The sequence below is a fragment of the Aquila chrysaetos genome, chromosome 9 (assembly GCF_900496995.4).
Source record: "Aquila chrysaetos chrysaetos chromosome 9, bAquChr1.4, whole genome shotgun sequence".
Classification (NCBI taxonomy): domain Eukaryota; kingdom Metazoa; phylum Chordata; class Aves; order Accipitriformes; family Accipitridae; genus Aquila; species Aquila chrysaetos.
In genome coordinates this window covers 32136526-32155977 of record NC_044012.1, presented here as the reverse complement: position 1 = coordinate 32155977, position 19452 = coordinate 32136526, and the positions used below count along the sequence as shown (strand labels likewise).

General features: G+C 44.5%; 1 protein-coding gene across 17 annotated transcripts in view; it reads left to right on the top strand.

The window, feature by feature from the left end:
* PITPNM2 (phosphatidylinositol transfer protein membrane associated 2) overlaps positions 1-19452 on the top strand; it is a 143717-nt gene that overhangs the window by 94954 nt on the left and 29311 nt on the right. For 16 of the 17 annotated variants that reach the window (XM_030025196.2, XM_041126109.1, XM_030025201.2 and 13 more), the window contains 8 exons: positions 4815-5138; positions 8165-8260; positions 12309-12413; positions 13279-13349; positions 16673-16917; positions 17406-17595; positions 18646-18765; positions 19146-19357. In XM_030025196.2, coding sequence (XP_029881056.1) covers positions 4815-5138; positions 8165-8260; positions 12309-12413; positions 13279-13349; positions 16673-16917; positions 17406-17595; positions 18646-18765; positions 19146-19357 — 1363 coding nt within the window. The remainder of the gene's footprint in view (positions 1-4814; positions 5139-8164; positions 8261-12308; positions 12414-13278; positions 13350-16672; positions 16918-17405; positions 17596-18645; positions 18766-19145; positions 19358-19452) is intronic. The other variant, XM_030025202.2, reaches the window with a different exon arrangement.

Below are 19452 nucleotides of genomic sequence, written 5' to 3'. Positions count from 1 at the left end.
CAGTGATGAAGTGGAAGTGGTTTTAGAAAGCTCTTCTGCAGAGTTTCTGCTTCTTTAAAGCACTCAGGTGAGAAAGTTCATCCAGAAGGGCACTGTGGGTTGGGGCCTGCAGGTAGAGTTTTGTCTTTTCAAGGGTAGGCAGGTTGTAGTTATCATGATGTGGATGTGACCACAGGCTTTTCTTTGTGAGTGGTCTGAGCAAGGGAGGGTAGGGAAGCAAGCAGATGTAACTGCAGGTTGCCTGTGATCGGATACATTCAGACAACCAGAACTGTACTGACAAAGTTATGGGATCTGTTGTGACTATCAAGGAAGTAGTGTTGCACAGGGAAAATCAGGCATCCTTTATCTGCTGCCAGGAGATTGTGAAAGTGCATTATAAAATGCTTTGGGATGTTGCCGCTGGGTACATAGTCGATGGGTATCTGAACAGTTGCTTTATATGTATAGTTGAGGGTGTTTGGGGCAGGATTCGGTGGTGGGTTTTTTGATTTTTTGGGGGTTTTTGCACTGAGTTTTTGTTACATTTACTGTTTTTACTTCATATTGAAAAACAAACCCAGAAATATAGACAAAAGTTTTTTAAATTCAGCTAAAGAGTCCTCTCTGTCCTGGCTTGTCTCATGGTCATTTATACTTCCTTTTGTAAGATTAAGTTCAACACCACAATCTGCAGGCAAATCATTTACAACAGTCAGCACCTCATGGATTCAGTCTCCGAGTTGTTGAGGTGGTGAGTTGAAAGGCAAGAGATTTAAATGTTTGCACCCTGCTAGACACTTCACAGATGATCTTTCTGTACAACGCAGTGGGAAATGTTATAATTAAATCAACGCAACAATGACGGGTACTTCTGAACTCAATCTGCATGCATACATTTGTGCATGTGTGGTTTCCTTGGGTTTTTTGTTTTTTTTTTAAACCAAAGCATTGTGCGCTCTAGAGAAATAGTAGTCTTGTTAACTACTGATATTATTGAAATCAGCTGGTACCTGCATCCTTATAAAAAAACCTGTTCCCATTATTTCTGATTGACTTCAGTGTGTGACTTGCCTGCTGAGACTGGGGGGTAATCCTCCGGTTCTGGGAAAGAAGGCTCAGATGAGCATGGTGCACGCTGGGTGGAGGGGGAAAGCCCACTCTAAAATCCTCCCTGATTCTCCTGTGCCGCTCGGTTCTCTCTTCACACCAGAGACACCTTTTTGTGAGACCCATCTCCTACCCTGCAGTTCTTCCATACTGCTGGGTTGGTTTGCTCTGTGGGTGGTGGCAGGGGGGATGGAGGAGCGTTGCATTGCCCAAAGCCTCACCTCCACTGGTCTGTCTTGTTGCATTCTGTCCGACCTGGAATAAGGTGACTGGTGGGATGCTGTACCCAGCCTGTCCTCCCCGGCCAGCTCCCGCTACCTGGGGGGCAGCATGCCACAGGCTTGCAAGACAAACTGCCAAATGGGCTGCAGCTGGCCGTGAGGCATGGCTTGAAAGCACAGTGTGTGGTATTGAGTGCAGGACAGGGACTTCTCAGGCTGAGCAGGAGACATTTGCACCTCCCCTCCTGACAGAGAGAAAAATGAAAGCGAGCTGGACCACAGATGCCTTCAGCACTGTCCTGATGGGCATCTCTGATGTGTTAAAAAGAGAATTTTTCCCAATTACACTGTGTTTCCTGGGTCTGATCTGTTCTCTCCTTTTCACTTTTCAAATAAAAAGCTTGTTTTTCTCTTAGCATTTTGATAAAAAAATGCTTTAAGACTTGATTTTTTCCATTGCACAGGGAGGGAAGCAGTCTCTGGACAGGTAGTCAGTCATTTGTAGCTGGACCTTGAATCCATATACTTGCGTGGGGGCACTCAGTGTGTCCTCTGGGTCTCTGCTGCCTACTGGAAGACTTCAGCACTGTAGGTGGAAAATTAATTCAGTGATATACTCGCTGCTGTGCCCTGAGGAACTGGTCAAGTTTTCCATCCCTAGCAGTGAACATTTTTTCTGCAAACCATGACTTATTTTTCAACTTCTTTTTTACCTGGACAGCCTCATTCTCTTCCAGTTTTTTTCCCTGTGTTTAAGGAGAAATGTAGCATCACTGACACATCCCAGGTGAATGCCAGAGGCTAGGAAAATAATCTCAGTCTTTTTGACTTCATAACTAATCTGGAGCGATAGAGGCACAACAGTCATGAAGCCCTGTAATGCCATTCTGTTTTCAAAAGAACAAGGCTTTAAGGAAGGGTGATTTGGGATGTCTAATCAAAGTGATGTGAGCAGTGCAGTTGAGGAGGTCTGTGGGTTGGGAGGAAGCAATACAGGTGATTTTTGTGATCTAAGAGATGAAGTGAAAGAAGGCAGAGGGGAGCTTCCGGAGACTTTTTTTTACCCCCAAGTGGTTTTCATGTTCCCTATGATGTTAGCCTATTAAAACAAAGATACGTGATCGGTGGCATCTGTGCCTTTACAGAGAGAATTTCTGAGGAGTTGGTGCATTGATACATCAAGGCTGGATCCAGGAGCATGAGCAGAGGCTGCTAAGCCCTGGAACAGAGGAAGCCTTGGGATGAGAGCCAGGGGGCTCTTTGCTTCTGTGTCTGATCACAGTCTGTTTTCAAGGTGTCTCAAGCAAGGTAGAAGTGAACGTTGGGGATGTAGAAGTCCACAGGATGGTTGTGGTGTTGGGGACTGAATTACAGCAAGGGAAACGTTTTCTTGGCTTTCAGTGTGGATGTGATGGGAGTTTAATCTTTGTCTTCAAGCTCTGCTGATTGTCAATCATAACAGGAGGTGAAGAGGCTAAAACATTCTCCTGTAGTTCTGCAAAAAGTAATCTGGTGGGGGAAATAACTCTAAATCTCGACTAAGGCTGAACAGAATTAAGTTGCCGAGGCCCCTTATTCTGCCCCCAGAAGGTCACAGTCTGCTGGCTCAAACTTGCCTCTCCTACGTGGAGCTCCCTTCTGAAAGTCAGGCAGAGAAATATATAAAATATTGGTAGATTTAATCTTACTGTGCAAGTGAAGTTCAGGTTGAGCTGGTCCATCGCATTAGCTGCTGATCTCAATGGCTATTTCCTCCTGATAGGTTGACTTGTGATGGCTGGTGACGTTAAGAACTAACCGAAGAGCAGAGCAAACAATAAAGTGCCCAGACCTGGAAGGAAATAAAACATATAAAAATAAGCTTTTTATATGTTTAAAAAACAAAAAAAAGTGATTGCTAAAAACAAAAGGGCTGTTTAGGCTGAACATCACAGAAACTGTGACAGTAGTGAGATCTAAGATTTTCTGTACAACAGTGAAGCACGTGTTGCTGGAAACACCTTAGAAACCCTGCGTGCAGTGGGGCCATCCAGCTTTGGCCATGCTCCTGGAAATGGACGGTGGCTTACAAGGGCCGTCTTTGCTCTTGGTGGTGCTTGGAGAGCTTGATCTGCAGCTTCCAAAACCTAACTGATTTTCATGTAGCCCATTGATTGCTTTCTATCTTGTAATAGCAGTGGTGGTGGTGTGGTCTGTGGTCTTCAGCCAGGGTCTTCTTTAGGGTGAGAGGGCAGCTACCCTGCCTGCCAGCTTTTTGGCACAGTATGTTTCTGCTCCAGGCTTAGCAACAGAGGGTTGTGGATCCATAATCCCACTGACTATAATTCCCACTGCTGCTTTTGGCATGTTCTTCAACCCACCTCTGACTCAGTTTCCCAGTAATTAAAGGGGGGACAATATGAATTGATTTTTTTTTCTTTTTTAATTTTTTTTTTTTTTCCAGAAGGGCTCCTGAGGATTAGTTTGTCAGTATTTATAGAAGCTTTTAAAAGCACCCTTATTGCTGTGTGTTCCCATGAGTAATACATAGCAGTTTGGAGCTTTGACCGGTTGTGAGCTTTTAAGCTATAATACTGGTTGAAAATCCTGAGTGACTATACAGTTTTAAAAGTCTTGGTGGCATGATGATGTTAGCCGACAAGTTTAAGTCTTGAGGAAAGTTTCTGTTGCCTGGTCAGGAGCATTGTGTGTTGATACTGAGGCAGTTCTTCCTTTCAGATATGTGATACATTGAAATATTTTCAATTGGCTTTACCCACTTCATTTTTCTCATGCAGCAGAAGACAGATGGTATCTGCAAAATGAAGCATCTTTATTCCCTCCCTTGCTTTCCTTCCCATCCCATTATCTCAGAAGCTCATATTTGTGATGCTGTTTCACTGATATATAGAAACCAGGTACAGAAACCAGGTTTCCAAGGAAAGGAGAGGTTTTAGTCTTAGCACTGCTGATGTGGGATGTGCTTCCGTCATGTAACAATTGTGGTGGGCTATGTAGTGTTCATCAAGGAACCGCTTGAAACTCTCCTGGATAAAAAAAAAATCAGTGGTTTTTGTTGCTGATGTTGCCTTTTTTCTTTTTTTTTTTCTTCTGGGAACATACTTCACTTTGAAGGCTGGATCCAAGTGTTACAACTTCCCAGAACTTCTTGGGAGTTGCAATTGTGGTCTGTGCGTGGCTCCTCCTTGGTGGAGCAGGCAGTCACAGAGCAAAGTCCTCCATCCAGGATTAGAAAATCCCTTCACAAGTTAAAAGCAGTTGCAGAAGACTGGCTAATTTTTCAGTGCATGGTTGGTTAGCAGGAATTGAAGAGTTAAAGTACATGAAGTGACCAGTTTGCCATCCTGACGGTTGCCATATGAAGGTCCTTTACTGCAGCTTGTGGCATTGTGGTTTTGATGCCACTGTAATATCCTTGCTACAGTGTCTTGAGGTTTTGGAGAAGGGAATGCATCGATTTGTGCAGTTTGTAGCACTGCTGACAGGGGCATTCTGGCTTTGCAGGCTTGCGGAAGGTCATGGTCCGTGCCCATCGGCAGGCTTGGTGCTGGCAGGACGAATGGTATGGGCTCACCATTGAGGATATCCGGCAGCTGGAGAAGGAGGCACAGCTGATGCTGGCTCAGAAGATGGCCCAGTTCTGTGGTGAAAATGATACTGAGCAGCACGGCGTCAAAGACACTCCTGGTGAGAAGGATGTTGAAGCCAACACAGTTTCACCTGTTGACACAGAGGATGCCACTGGTAACAGCGAAACAGCCTCTGGGAGATCACTCACTAAGCAGTGGTCCACCTCTTCTAAATCCTCACGATCTTCAAAGAGAGGAGGTAAGATGCTGCTGGTAACTTTCTCTTCTGAACTGCATGGAGGTTTGGCTTTAGGGAGGTAGGACCATGTCTCCTTGTGGCTGGCACCTTTGGGACAATGCATATTTCTCCTGTGAGTCCTTTTAACTCGGAGACATTCTCTCCTGGTGTTGCAGGCTCAGTCTTGTCAGGTGACCTGTTACAGGTTTGGGAATGTTTGTAGTCATCCCATAACTGTGACTCGGTGGCACGTGGCAGAATTCTTGCCAATCTCAAAAGCAGAGAAGCTATGAAAAAACAGTAGAAGAAGCAGGCAGCAGCTGGCTAGCAGCATTGGGTCTCAGAAGAAGACGAACAGCGGTGCAGAGACAGTTAGTCCCTGTTACCCGAGAGCCATTGGTGGCTTTTGTAAGGCCTGGTCTTTCAGCCGTGTTCCCTTTCTGGATGTCTGCTTGTCTGCTGTGTCACAGAACTGGCCAGGCTGTGGGTCGCTCTTAACTGCCTCTCGTTTTGCAGGAGGCAGCTACAGCAGGCACCCTGTGCTCCTTGGCCGGGCTTATACACTGCTACATGCCATTCATTTCAAAAGTGGGTGTTTGGCTCCCTGGGTACTGCAGTGTAGCTCACACAGCAAAGCACCCACGTTAGCTTCTGGGGAGATTAAGGCAGGTACGCCCAAAAATGTGGGTGAGGGCTGCTGCCTTCCGCTGGTGATGATGTGTGGTAGCTGTTCAGAGACCAAACCTCACAGCCTGGGATTAGGTGGGACCATGGATCACATTTATATTCCCTTTTGAATACGATTCAGGAAGCTTTCAGGATTTTGCTGTCAAAGCCCCCCTGTGGATACCCTGTAAGGACTCGGCATTGAGTCCTGAATTTTGTCACTCACCTCTCCCTAGGCAGTCACGTTTTTTTTGCTGTGTTAAACTCTTCCCTTTCTTGGACCATTCTGTACAAAGGGGTGAATCCCCAGCGAGTTACAAACAGAAGGCTTGAGCCCTCAGCAATTCCCTCTCCTTTTAGCCAAGCGCAGCTGATAGCAGGGTAATAGGTCTCACAGCAAGAGGGCAAAAAAGTCTTGATTTTTTTTTTTTTTTTTTTTTAAAACCCCAAGGGGCAGCATTTCTTCCAGTGGCGGTAGAAGGGGACACCTAGGTGAGTGAAGCTTCTCCATCTCTCATATGCACTAAATATTGTGAGTTGAGTCTCCAGTTTTATTTAGCACTCCATCACTGATTTCATCATGGGGTGAACGAGAGATGAGCAGTAGTTTTACCTTGCGATGACTCACTGGAGTGAGCCCCAGGGAAGAACCTACCAGATGCTTCATAAATCACTGTATAAAGCTAAAAATGCTGGCTACTTCGCTTGCACCAGGATTTTATACTGATGTGCCCGTCTCTCATTATGCTCTTTGTTATGAACCCCCTCTTCCACTGCTGACATGTTCATTGGAAGCTGTAGTTTTCCGACCTCTTAGGATTTCACTTGAAGGTTTTCACTGGTAGCAAAGCATGAATTTCTTTTAAACTGCAGAATGTCTTAGCTTTTACAAGAAAAAGTAATGAAAGAAATGAATTGTGATGTGCTGGGAAGTACGTCATGCAGATATTTTAATCCTTCTTCATGCTGGCAGCATATTAACACATGGAAGCAAGGAGGGCTGTCTCCACTTACCGCTACCTCCAGCTGAAAAAAGCAACGGCTTTTCTCCAAAAGATCGTGGTCCTTTCTATACCATCTGAGCGAGACCTCTGGTGATAGCGGGACCCTTGTCACCATCCCATATGTTATTATATGCTCTATTTTTAGCAACTATTATGCGAGTGCCTTGACGTCACTCCAGCGTGAATTAGCTCTGCTCTGCCAACCTCCTTGCTTGCTGCTCCCTAAGGGGTGGGCGGTGGGGTAGCTGGGGGCTGCTGAGCCAATGCTGAGCTGCAATTAGATGACTCTGCGAAGGGTCTCCATCCTCTTTCCATGTGACAACCGGGTAGCAAAATTAGAAGAATTTTACTTAAATATTTAATACTGTTAAAACAATAGCATGAAACAGCTTGTGCAGCTGTCACAGTAACCAGAGCCTTTCAGCGTCTTTGTATATGCTAAATGAGAATTTGTCAGTCTCCTCAGGTTCTTGCTGTGTTAGGTTAGGTGCCTGCTGCAAGTGCTTTGTGCGTGCTGTGTGACATGCAAGAGCCATCTGAAAGAGGGGAGAAACCCTCTCTCTCGTCATTCTCTGGACAGTGCTCCCTTCAGCAGACGGCTGTTCCGTAACAAGTTCAGCCAAGAAGAGTTCAGGCTGGATCATTGCTAAATTATATTTAAAAAAAAAAAAAAAAAAAGAAAAGCCCCGTAACATGTTTATATTTAGCGCAGGGAACTCTGGAGGGGAAAATGAAAGGGAGCAGATAGGTGTGAGAACAGGAGGGCAAACAGGAACCAAAAGGACCATTGGGTTTTCTCCTCGCTCCATCAGGACAGCCGCTCTGACAGCTCCCTATGAAGTAGTTGGATATCATGTTGTGTAAATCATTCAAGTTTAAAGTTTAAATAGATCTCTAATCCAATTTGTGTGGAAGCAATTTCCTTCCAGAAAACAGATTATTTCTATCCAGGCTGCTCTGCTTAGCTACCCACCCGAAAGTTAGCGAAGCAGAGGCATGGTTTGTGTGCTGATTAGAGACATGAAGAAAGCTTCCAATCAGCCTGCTTCCTTCCTAATTGCAAACTTTAAAACGCAGCTGATTTTGCACGTCCTACTAACAATTATAAATAGCTGCCATTCAGAATAGCATAAGAGTGATACAAACAGCTTGCTTTAATGTAACATCTTGCTGGCAGGTTCTAACAACAGTAAACAAACAGGATCTGTAAAGCGGTACACTGACATCACACCAGCATCATCGGGGTTTTGTGTTTTTAATATTGCAGCAGTGAATTTTCATAGAGAACACACGACTCTTCCTCCAGCAAAGATCATGTTGGGAACTCTCCGTCTTGTCGATGTAGCGTATCGCATAAGGCTTTTTTGTTTTTTCCAGCAAGTCCCTCACGCCATAGTATCTCCGAGTGGAGGATGCAGAGCATTGCCAGAGATTCAGATGACAGCTCAGATGATGAATTCTTTGATGCACATGGTATGTGGAGCCTAAATCACCATCGTTTGTTTCCTGAAATGGTGGGGTAAGATAACAGAAGGCATGAGGGTGGGGGGTGAGCGGGGAAGGAAGCGAGACTTTTTTGCTTTGTTTGAAGTCTTTTCTTTTCTAACCAAGATACATGCAGCATCAGTGCAGCTTCTTCAAGCATCCCCAGCATCACCCAGCAGACTCTTATATTTAACGCAGCAACATTTCAGATTCATTGTGATCTATATGAAGGGATCTTGAAAAGTGTTAACATTTGAAGCTGTATTTTATTTGGTGCAAATGAGTGTGGGTAAAATTCAGCAATACTAACTGGACTGTGGGTGTGTCCTAATGATTCTGATTCAGTATGACTGATTATTTTTCTAATTTATTTTTTAATCAGTAGGAGGTATAATTAATTGTCCTGTGTGGGCCTGAAGAGACCCAAGTTTGCCTTTATTAACTCCTTATTCTCCCATCCCAAGAAATAGTGAATGCAACAAGGTACTGATTCAGGTGCCAAAATTAATCAGTGTTGATCCCAGAATTCTCAAAGTAATTTTGACTATCCGTATTAGGAGAAAGCTGTGTGATTTTTTTTTTTATTTTTTTTGTCTGTGCATGTGTGTGTGAAGAAGCTTTGTTCCACTGTACTCATTTTATATATTGTACTTAATGCCTATTTAAGCCTGAAGGGCTCTGTCTCTACTGACAACAGATGGACTCTTCTCTCAGCTTGTAATGCTAAATGTGTGCTGATGAAGTTGGTGACCCTTCTGTGACATGCAGTTGTTAGAAGATGACGCCCCAGTTTTGTAAAGCAGAATTTCACTGATGGTTCAGCTAGATTTCACTGACGTTCAGCTAAAATTCAGTCTCAAGAAATTGATAGTATCGTGTTCCAGAAGAGTTCTCGCATCAAGTATTTAGGCATGCATCTCAAATTCTGGGGTAGAAAGTGGCATGCTATTGTGGAGTAGTGACTTGCACAATAGGAGTTTAAACGGCCAGGATGCCTGCAAGTCAGGGGATGAATGCATCTCTTGCCTGGAAGGAGAAGGGCCAGCTTAGTTTTAAGTGTCTCTATTTATTAACTTACGTAGCATCTACAAAAACTATGTAAAGGATTTATTGTAGCAATATGCATACAAGAAAAGAGGAGTGACTCATCGAAACGGTACCACTGCTATCCACCGTCTTTTTTGCCTTTTTAATTACTCGGTAATAAAACTGAGATAGAGATGGCTCTGCCTGGGATCCAGGCCCCCAGAGAATCCCTGTCGTGCTCTTAACAGGCTTGGGAAGGAGAATTAACAAAAACGAGCCTTGTGCCATGGTTGGTATCAGCACCTCTGTTGCAATACTTCTAGGAGCTTGCTAACAGAAGAAGCAGCTCCTCTTCTGCTAGCACACCGTGTGTCTCCATTTACGTACAGATTGTCCTCTGCAATCTGCACAGTTGGGTTTGAAAAGTCGGCCTAGTCAGACGGGATTTTGGCTTACAAGTTGAAGCCTTGATGTGTGTGCTGTTCCGCACAGCCCTCTCTTTGGGAGGGACCTCTTGTTGCCCCTTGGCCCGCAGATGACATGTCCCAGCTCCGGGTCTGTGAGCAGGGATGAAGGACCGCTTGCAGCTCATCCTGTTGGGGAGGCTTGCAGGGTCGCTACCATGGGAACTGGCACAGATCAGGATGTGAGTCAACACCAAGCAGAGTTCCTCAGAAGTGCTTCCCATATATACACACACATTTCCTTGCAGTGCAGTGGGCGTAACCTGAGCCCAAGAAGATTTCTTGTCGCCGGCTTCCCACTCATCCTCATTCACTGGCACGCTCTGGTAAAGATAGTGACAAATACAGTAATATCTAATATCTATCCTGTAATAAATGCTAATAACAGGAGTAATATCCCATTCAGTGATCATGTGAGCAGCAATAAGGGCTGTAATTAAACCTCTCAAGGAAATAAGTTTAATATTTAGATTAAGTTGCTGGAGGAGCTTTGAGTGCAATCTTCCTCTTAATTCTCTGCCAGCATGTGTGTTGTGTGCTTGTGCTTTCCACTTGCTCTGAACAGGTAGCTCCGCACTCTCTTGTGCAGGGAAATGGGGATTTACTCACATTTTTTCCATAGCTGAAAAAGGAAATGGCGTGCTGATGCAGAGTTTCCAGGTTGCTCTCTTTTTATGGTCAAAGTGTAAATAGAAACTCCTAAAAATAATTGGTCTTTGCTTGGCTCTGCACTTAGTCCCCATTCGTATTTTTTTTTTTAAGCTGTTGCTCAGATTTGCTGGAAAGATGAATACATTTCATAATCTTTTTGTTCCCCATCGTAGGATTCTTCCAACTAATTATTTTCTTAGTAACTGTACAGCAACAAGAAAGGGGGAATCCTAGTCTTGGACTCTGAAGATTACAGCTTTTAGATCCTCAAGACATCTGTAATTACTGCTGTTATTATTATGTTTATAACTCTTTATTAAATTTACAAGCCCAAAATTTTCAGGAAAGAAAGACTAAGTGCAGAACAATAAATAAATTAGAAAGCACTTAACCTCTGTAACAGTAAAAGATACATCCTCAATATAAAAAAAAAAAAGAGAAGAGAAAGGAGGAGAAAAAAAGGGAGCCAGCAACCCATACCAAAAGCATCTTTGTAAGACTTGCATTGCCATTGTTTGGTTTTCCATGGGTTCAAGCCGTAGCTTCAGGGCTCTGTTTCCTTCCCAAGAACCTGCCAGGATTAAGCACGAAGCGTGGAAGAGGCTGCATGGTGCCCTGCCCAGCTCATGCTGGGTCCATGCTCTCACCCGTAAAAGAGCCATCAGGCTGCTGCTGTCTCAGAGGACCTCTGGTTTGACAGAAACATTTTTGTGAGCCCTTTCTTAGCTCCAGACCAGCCACCCTGTGTTCAGGCTTGGGCTGAGAGCGAGCTCAGCCTCTCGTGGGGGAAGTCCACACGTGTTGGATAACCTAGCCCAGGCCAGCAGGCATGGGGTTGGGTTGTAGGGTGTCTGGTGGGGGCACTGGGATGAATTCTTCCAGTGCTACGGCTGCTAATGGCTTGTTTAGTGAAGCCTCCGCAGGGCTCAGCTGGTTGTTTCCAAGCGGATGTACCAGCAGAGGCCTGTGGACAGGCAAGGCTGGACTCCTGCCTGTGTCAGGCTTTCACTGCGGTGAATTAGGGCTCTGCAGCCCAGCACCATGTGGTGTGGGCACAAAGCACAAGCCTGCCTTCCAGGGTCCCCTGCCTCACAGCCCTCCTTTCTCCCCTAACCTGGCATAACTCCTCTGATGTCTGCTGTAGAGCAAGGCTATTAATCTTTCTTATGTTTGGATACTACTGTGGGGTGTTTTATAGGGTCTGTCCTTTATATGTCTCTTCCTTTTAATTATACTTCTACAAACATAATATTTTGGGGACCCTTATTCTTTATCAACTGTAGCTGAACTGAGCCAGGGGATTCAGAAGACCCTGAGGCAGGAGGGAAATGGCAGACACATGCAATCAGTGTGATCAAACAAGTCTCATCTCCTAAGGAAATCATGCTAAAGATAGCCTAGCAAGTTCATGTTTCCTTTACTACTCATGCCTTTTTAGGTATTTGGTCCTATTAACAATAGTGATCCTTGTCACTGCTTCCCCCAGAGACATCCCGCAGCTTTCAAACAGGTCCCAGCAGCAGACGTTGCTTTGTCCTCTCCTGTACTGGAGCATTCTGGCTGCTTTAGCATCATCAGAAAGTATGGCAAGAAAAACGTCAAACTTGGTACCTGAAATGGTAGCGTTAAAAATCCATGTTATTTTTTCCACGCTTTAGGAGTTTTGTTTGTTAAAAACATGGAACTAAAACATTTTGTCTACTTTTCAAAAGGTGCTTTGGTTTCTATGTAACAAAAGCTGGTAAAGTATCATGTTTTATTATTACTTAAGCCATCCAAATGTTTATAAGATTATGTAGCTATGGAGCCTGACTTTTATTTAAAATTCTGTTCTGTGCTCTTGCCTGTATATATATTTGTGTGTGCGTGACTCTCAAAAAATCTGTTTTTTAAAGAGGACTTGTCTGACAATGAGGAAATGTTCCCGAAAGAAATAACCAAATGGAGTTCCAATGATCTGATGGATAAAATTGAAACCCCCGAATGCGATGATGTCCAGGGTAATTTATTTTTTTTTTTAAGTAAAACCTGCATGTGATATTTTACAGTATTTCCAGGCAATTGTTACAGCCACATTCTGAAAAAGGTAAAACTTGTTATCCTCATCTCACAAGAGGAGAAGCTGAGACAGAGCATAAAAATTACTGCCCAGTGCTGCTGAAAAAGAATTGCCCAGTGGGAGTTGGGATAGCTCTTGATTCTCTTTTATTTTCCGTGTTGGTTAGGCTCCTTTGTGCGACAGCCAGGATTCTCTCGTATAATGATTAAATATTCCAGCTCTGTCTTGAATGACTTGAATTTCTCCTGACTCTTCTTTCCTCTTGCTCCATCCTTTGTTCTTGTCTGTACCTGCCTTGGTTTTATTTTCTGCTCTTCGTTATGAAATTCTGAAAGGAAGCTAGCTCCTCAGCCGGATCGATTCAAGTAGCAGCACAGTGGAAGATGACACTTAGGCTTTCTGGTACAAAGTCAGTCAGAGAACTCTGCTCTCCCAGCATAGTTCAAGCAATTCCTTTTATTTTCCCACAAACCAATCATTTCTGACAATTGTGCAGGGACTTCCCATTGTTGCCATCCTTAATAAAGCAATGATACTGGATCGCTGTAATGAGAAAAGAGCTCACTAATGTCCTCAGCGCTTACCGAGGTTATGAGAAATTGCTGGAAAGTAAGTGACCCAGCATTGCCCAGGCTTCTCAGGTGGAAGGAGGCGGGAGGGAAGGAGGAGGTGATTTGATGAAATAATTAAGGAGATGTGAGGCAGAAGAGGCTGAGAGGCATTGGCACAAACAGTCTCTTTATGGAAGAGTGTCTTTGCCAAATAGCATCTTGCAGCACTGATGTTTTAAACCTCTGTGTTTCCAGGTGACTTGTATCACGAGACATCAGCAGAATACCATGTCGGCTCCAGCGTGGAGAGGCTCAACATCATTGAAGTAAGTGATTCGGTTTCTTGTAATGAGATCCTTTGTTGCTGGAATATGTCCGTGTAGGGTAAATGGGGTAAACGGCTCCCTTTGCTGTGAGTCATGTCTGGTCTTTGTGTGTCATTCTGAGGTGCACCAGCATACTCTGTACTTCATGGCTAGGTTTAAGGGTTTATTTCACCCGTCTTTTGAACATCATACAGAAAACGCTCTGTAGTTTGCAGGCAGCGTCAGGTATCCAGCTGGAAAAAAAAAAAAAAAACTAATCCTATGGGAATAACTGCAGCCTGAGGCACTGCTGGGTAGAGCTATCCTAATGCTGAGTGAGCTAGCGTGGATGTGGGAGCGGAGACCCACGTTACCGCAGCACTAATGTGCAGGCTGCCGTGGTCCAAGTGACATAGCTCAGCTGTAGCCCACTCTTTGGAGCTGCTCAAGGTCTTGTTTGGAAACTAGTTACAGCATAGCCTGTATCAGCGCTCTGGGTAAAATAATAAGTAAATAGTAACACACACACCCACCCCAACTTTCTAGACTTGCATGTACAGGCTTTTGCAATTCAGTGTCCTAGTGAGACAGTGCATCTTGGAGTGGCTGTGCTCATGCTACCCTTAAAGCATCTGCCTGTCTGTGCTGCAGAGATGATGTAGCTGCTTGCAGAGTGCCTAAGTTATGTCATGGTCTGTGAAAGACCATGAGCGTGGTTTTGGTATTACTCTGTGTGCCAGGCTGTAACTTCATGGTGGTTTGGCTTTTTCATAATAGACTGAGAGCTCAGGGGCCATGGGGAGAGTGGGTGGCTGGGGATGGGAACGGCTCTAGTCACCTTAAGACAACCAAGTCACAGCCCTAAGATTTCTTTTAGAGCTCAGGATGGTGTGGAGAACTTGTCTTCTCCAGAGGGCTGTACAAACTCAACCCCCTCCTGTTTCTGCTTTCATTTTAGAAAAAGAACAGACTTCAAAGTGAGATGAAAAAGACAGTTATTTGTAGTTGTTCACAGTCTACTAAAATAGTATGAAATTCCTAGCCACCATTGCATGATTTTCAGGTTAACAGCTGCCGTCACCAAAAGGTAGTTCAGGAATCAGGTGCCTTAAGAGATTCCAGATCTTACAAGAAAGTTCTAAATAGCCACCTCCACCCCTAAACTAATCAGCAGTTGCTTGCATGTTCCCCACTTCCTTCAAGAGCAGAGGTTAATGAACTGAAAGGGAAAGGTGCCTCCAAAAGACTGCCTATAAACTTCTGGATGGCCAGAGCTTGATGACTCATGTTGTTCTCCAAATGAGCACTTAAAACATTTGTCTGAAAGTAAAAGCGTGCTGAGATGCTGAGAGCGCTCCTCCCATGCCTTCAGCCAGGCAAAAGTTCACTTTGCAGGCGCTGTAAACTGGAATCAGAGAAGGTTTAAAGAGCAGGCATTAATACGGTGTAATGGTACTAAATAATTAAAGGCCATTCTTATGCAGGAGGTCTGGAAAATCTTTATTACAGACTTGGATGTGAATTTTAATACTTCTGGTGGGCTGTGTATTAAGACATGCTTTAACATTATCTAGTAAAAATGTAAGCTAGTTGTTAGGTTGCTAATGTGTGCCTGGTCATGCTTTCCTCCCACCAGCAGGTTTGTCAGGGACTCAATCACTGTCAAAGGACAACAGGTAACTAAAGATGCTAAAACTAGAAGAATTTGCCAAATGGAAAGTACTGCTGCCCTCCACCCCTTCCACACCCCCTCCCAATGGCTATTTCTCTGCCTCAACAGGGACTTGCCCGGGATGTTCTCAAATGTTGTCTCCACTAGCACAAAGGACAAGGCACAGGAGGAAAGATCAATACCTGCTTTCACATATCTCAGAGGTGTTGGGGTAGGGGATTTGAGTCCATATGGGAGCCGTAAACACTGAAAGCCCTGGTAGCAAATAGATATTAAAAATAGTTACTGCTCTGTTGTGTTATGATATGTGACCAGTACAAATGGATGCTCTTGTACCTGCTCCTGGGGCATCAGGACTGGGCTTACAGCTGTTCTGGCAGGGCACTTAATGATAACCCACTCTGGAGGTCGGATACAATTCCCTCCTTCCCCCAAACTACAGCCTGTCTTCTTAGGCAAGGAATTGATTCAACATAATAAACAACATGGACAGCCAAAATAAAAACCTTTAGTGTGTTCATGCAGCAATCTCCCAGCCACATGTTGGCCAGTCCTTGGGTCACTGAGGTCTTGAAGTTTTTTCTTTTCAGTTCCTCTTTTGCAACAGTATAAGCAAATCTGAAGTCTTATATTTGTAACTTCTGTCGTAGGCAAACAGATGCAATGACTGATCTCTTCCTACAACTTCTTTCCCCAGTAACTTGCCACTCGCTGACCTGTTTGAACTCATTTGTTAATTTTGCTGAATGTGTTTTACTGTCAACTGCTGCTGCTGAGCTCAGCACCCCAACAGAAAGCAACACCCATCTTTTATTTACTTTTCCACCCAAACGCACACAAGTAATGTCTTTACTGTTGCCATGTTTTACCTGTTTACAATTTTATGCAAATTTTTTTTACTTCCAGCATTTCTTCTGCTCAGGACAGTCAGTTATGCTGAGGCTGTTTGTGTGTGTTTGTGCATGCACGAGTTGCGTAGGATAAGACACCTGGAAGGAGTAGTCAGGTTCTCAGCTGTTGTATCCAGGTGTATCTAATGCCCATTTCCATAAATTAAGCACATTCCTTCTTGAAGACAGTTTAGTTTCTTACCTGCAAACCTGCAGATGTTGTTCTAAAACCTCATATCTCCTGTGTTTAGAAACCTGATTTCCAGTCTACACTTATTCAGGATCAGTATAGACTCTTGTGCTTGCGCCTGCACTCTCCTTTGACTTAAGTGCCTCTCTTCCCTCCCTAGCTTTCTTTACTCATCTCCACTGTGTTTGAGAGCAGGCATTTCATTCTCGGGGAGCTTTGTGAAGCAAATCAACCTGAACTCTTTCAGTCTCTGTTCAGAAAGTCTCCATGCTTCTTGTCCTTCTGTGGTCCTTCTCACACTGCAATTATCTTTGGGTGTGGATGGCCCAAACTGAACTCAGCCTTCTTGATGGGGGCTGACCAAGGCCTTGTATCATGGCTAATTCTGTTTCTGCTGGAAATACCTTGCTTCATGGATTGTTGTTTGCCTCATCCCTGACTGGACTTGATGTGGATAGTGCATTTATTGTGTGCACCATGTGCGAACTTGGGGAGGAAAAGGTGATAAAATTTGCATAAAAGGCACTTGGACCAAATAAAACCTCTTTGTAAAATAAGCCTTTCTACTGTGCTCTCTTTCATTCCCACCTAGGATGAATCAGTGCAGCCATTAATGCAGCCAAGTAAAATCCATGTCCTCCTCTTGGTACTCCATGGAGGGAACATCCTGGACTCAGGAAGTGGTGACCAGAGCTCCAAGCAAGGGGATGTCAACACCATCACGACAGTGTTTGACACAGTGATGAGGGTACATTACCCAGCTGCTCTTGGACACATTGCCATCAGGCTAGTCCCTTGCCCAGCCATCTGCTCCGAAGCTTTTTCGCTGGTGTCCAGGTAAGTTGATGAAGTTGATGCTACTTTGTCATGGAGAGACACGTAGAAAATTTCACTCTTGTTTTTTTTACTGCTTCCCTGAAATGTTCTGCGTGTAGTATTGAAAGCTCTGACCGTGCTTTGAGAATGCACTTATTAATATACTAGTGAGGCATTCAATCTTGATTTCATACTTAGCTTCAGTGAATACAGTAATCATGCAGCAAGAGTTCTGAGATTGATTTATTCTAATTAATCCAATAAATACTAAGGCTTTAATTCCTTGTCTGAGGGTTGTTCTTTCAATGTAAGTATGTTGTCCTTGAAGATTTACGTTTGATGGGAGGGAAAGATTTATTAAGCTCTCACCCATTCACAGTGGAATAAATGGCCTTTCTATCTTGAGGCTTTTTTTCAATGAACTGCAATACTGACTGTACTATCTGCAAATGGTTTTCCCCACTCTGTATGTTAGGCTGAATATTTCCAATGTCTCTTGCCCTATCCAGCCTCAGCCCATATAGTTATGATGAAGGCTGCCTGTCCAACAGCCAGGATCACATTCCCCTTGCTGCACTCCCTCTGCTAGCAACATCATCCCCGCAGTACCAAGAAGCGGTAGCCACAGTCATCGTCCGAGCCAACCAGGCCTACAGCGAGTTCATCAGATCCAAGGAGGGCATGTCATTCAACGGCCAGGTGAGACAGCAGCTGTTTATAGCCATAATGAAAGGAAGAGCAAGTGAAGCAATTTCCTTCTGAAGCTCTCTTTTCCATTAATCTCTCAGGAGGGATGGAAACATGACAGTGTTGAGCTGCAGTAAGAAAGTATTGTGCTTCCATTTCTTTCTTTCTGAGTGAGAGAGATTATTGCTTATGCTCTGTCTTGAGCCTTTGGGATTCAAAGCGAAGTCTGAGCTTGTGTTCAGAAATGAAGCTACAAAGCTGTGAAGTTAATCAATTTTCATCATGGCACACCTTTCCAAATCAGGAATGCTACGTTTGTTACCAAACATGATCTCTTCTCCCATTACAAACCAAGGCTGTTTAAGCATTCCTGTCTTTAAAGGACCTTCAGCAGCTCACGCTGGAATTGTTGCAAAAGTGGGTTTCTTTTCTGAGACTCTGCAGCTGCTGCACTCCATGCCTGAGCCTCACGCCTCTGTGAGCAACAGGACTCTCTAGCCCCACGAGGTTTGAGCTATTGGACTAGCTGTCACATTGTACTGTTGTAGTGTGATTTAACCACCCTGAGCTTCTTCCCAGCCAGCACTGTGCCCGGGAACCCAGACAGCTCTCTCCTACCCAGGGGTCTCAGTACTTTATTGTGCCCATCTGCTCAATACCCGTGGAGGCAGGACAGCATTATCACCTCAGGGTACAAACAGGACAGAAACACAGGGAAGCTTGCCTGAAGTAACATGGACAGCTGGCAAGGAGGGAATCAAGCTTGGTTTTCTGAGGCTGGACTTAGTGCTATAGTCAGTGCTCTGTGTTGCTTTCACTTTGCTCCAGTCAGCTGGTGGGGACAGCCAGAACACGTTAGCTACGTTAGATAACGAGAGTCTACAGGGTATGGGTGGATGTTCATTGACTGAATAGTTTTACTGATGAAAGAACTGAGCATCCTGTTACTGCAGCTTTCCTAGGCATAATCCAGCACTCCTTTTAACTGTCATTTCTGAACTGAAGTCAAGGGGCCTTCCCCCCCCGCCCTGCCTCCTCCCCTGCTTCTGTTGCCTTTTTCAGGTCTGCTTGGTAGGAGACTGTGTTGGAGGAATTCTGGGTTTTGATGCCTTATGCTACAGCAATCAGACTGTGTCTGAGAGCCAGAACAGCAGTCGGCGAGGAAGCGTTGTGAGTGTCCAGGTAATACTGGCTCCCAGTGTCTGCTGGGAATAGGTCTGCTGGCCACAGCGCCTCCATGGCCCCTGTTTTCAGTAAGGCTCTTCTCATGAAACAACAAAGACTCTGTTCCTTATCAATGGCAAACATGTGTCTTAAGGTGCATATGTGTCTCAATTTGGGTGCATTTGCTCTGAACAGGGATGCTTCACCCTCAGGTGTGAAGCATCACCCACACCTGCTTCACCCACACCCTTAGGAAGTGGTTTGGTCTGAGATACTGTATTGCCCTCAACTGGATCTTGGGGTAGATGGGGAAAGGAGGGTGGAAGGAGAAGCTTATAATGTGGGTGTATTCCTGATTCAGCTGTTAGAGTGCTAAATCCATATACTTCAAATCCCAGGATACCGACCTCCTGTCTCCTGGAATAACGGTGAACAACAGCTATTGTTCCAGTGGTTCTAATCTGGAAGCCAGCAGACACCTCAGCAGGAGCAACATTGATATTCCTCGTAGCAATGGAGAAGATCCAAAGAAGCAGCTGCCACGAAAAAGGAGCGATTCATCAACCTATGAACTGGACACGATAAAGCAGCATCAAGCCTTTCTTTCAAGGTAGGATTTTGAAGGAACAGAACCAGCAATATTCTGGAGCTGAGATTGGTGCATCTGTGAAACTCGAATGTTGCTTTGTCATCCTGTGATAAGCA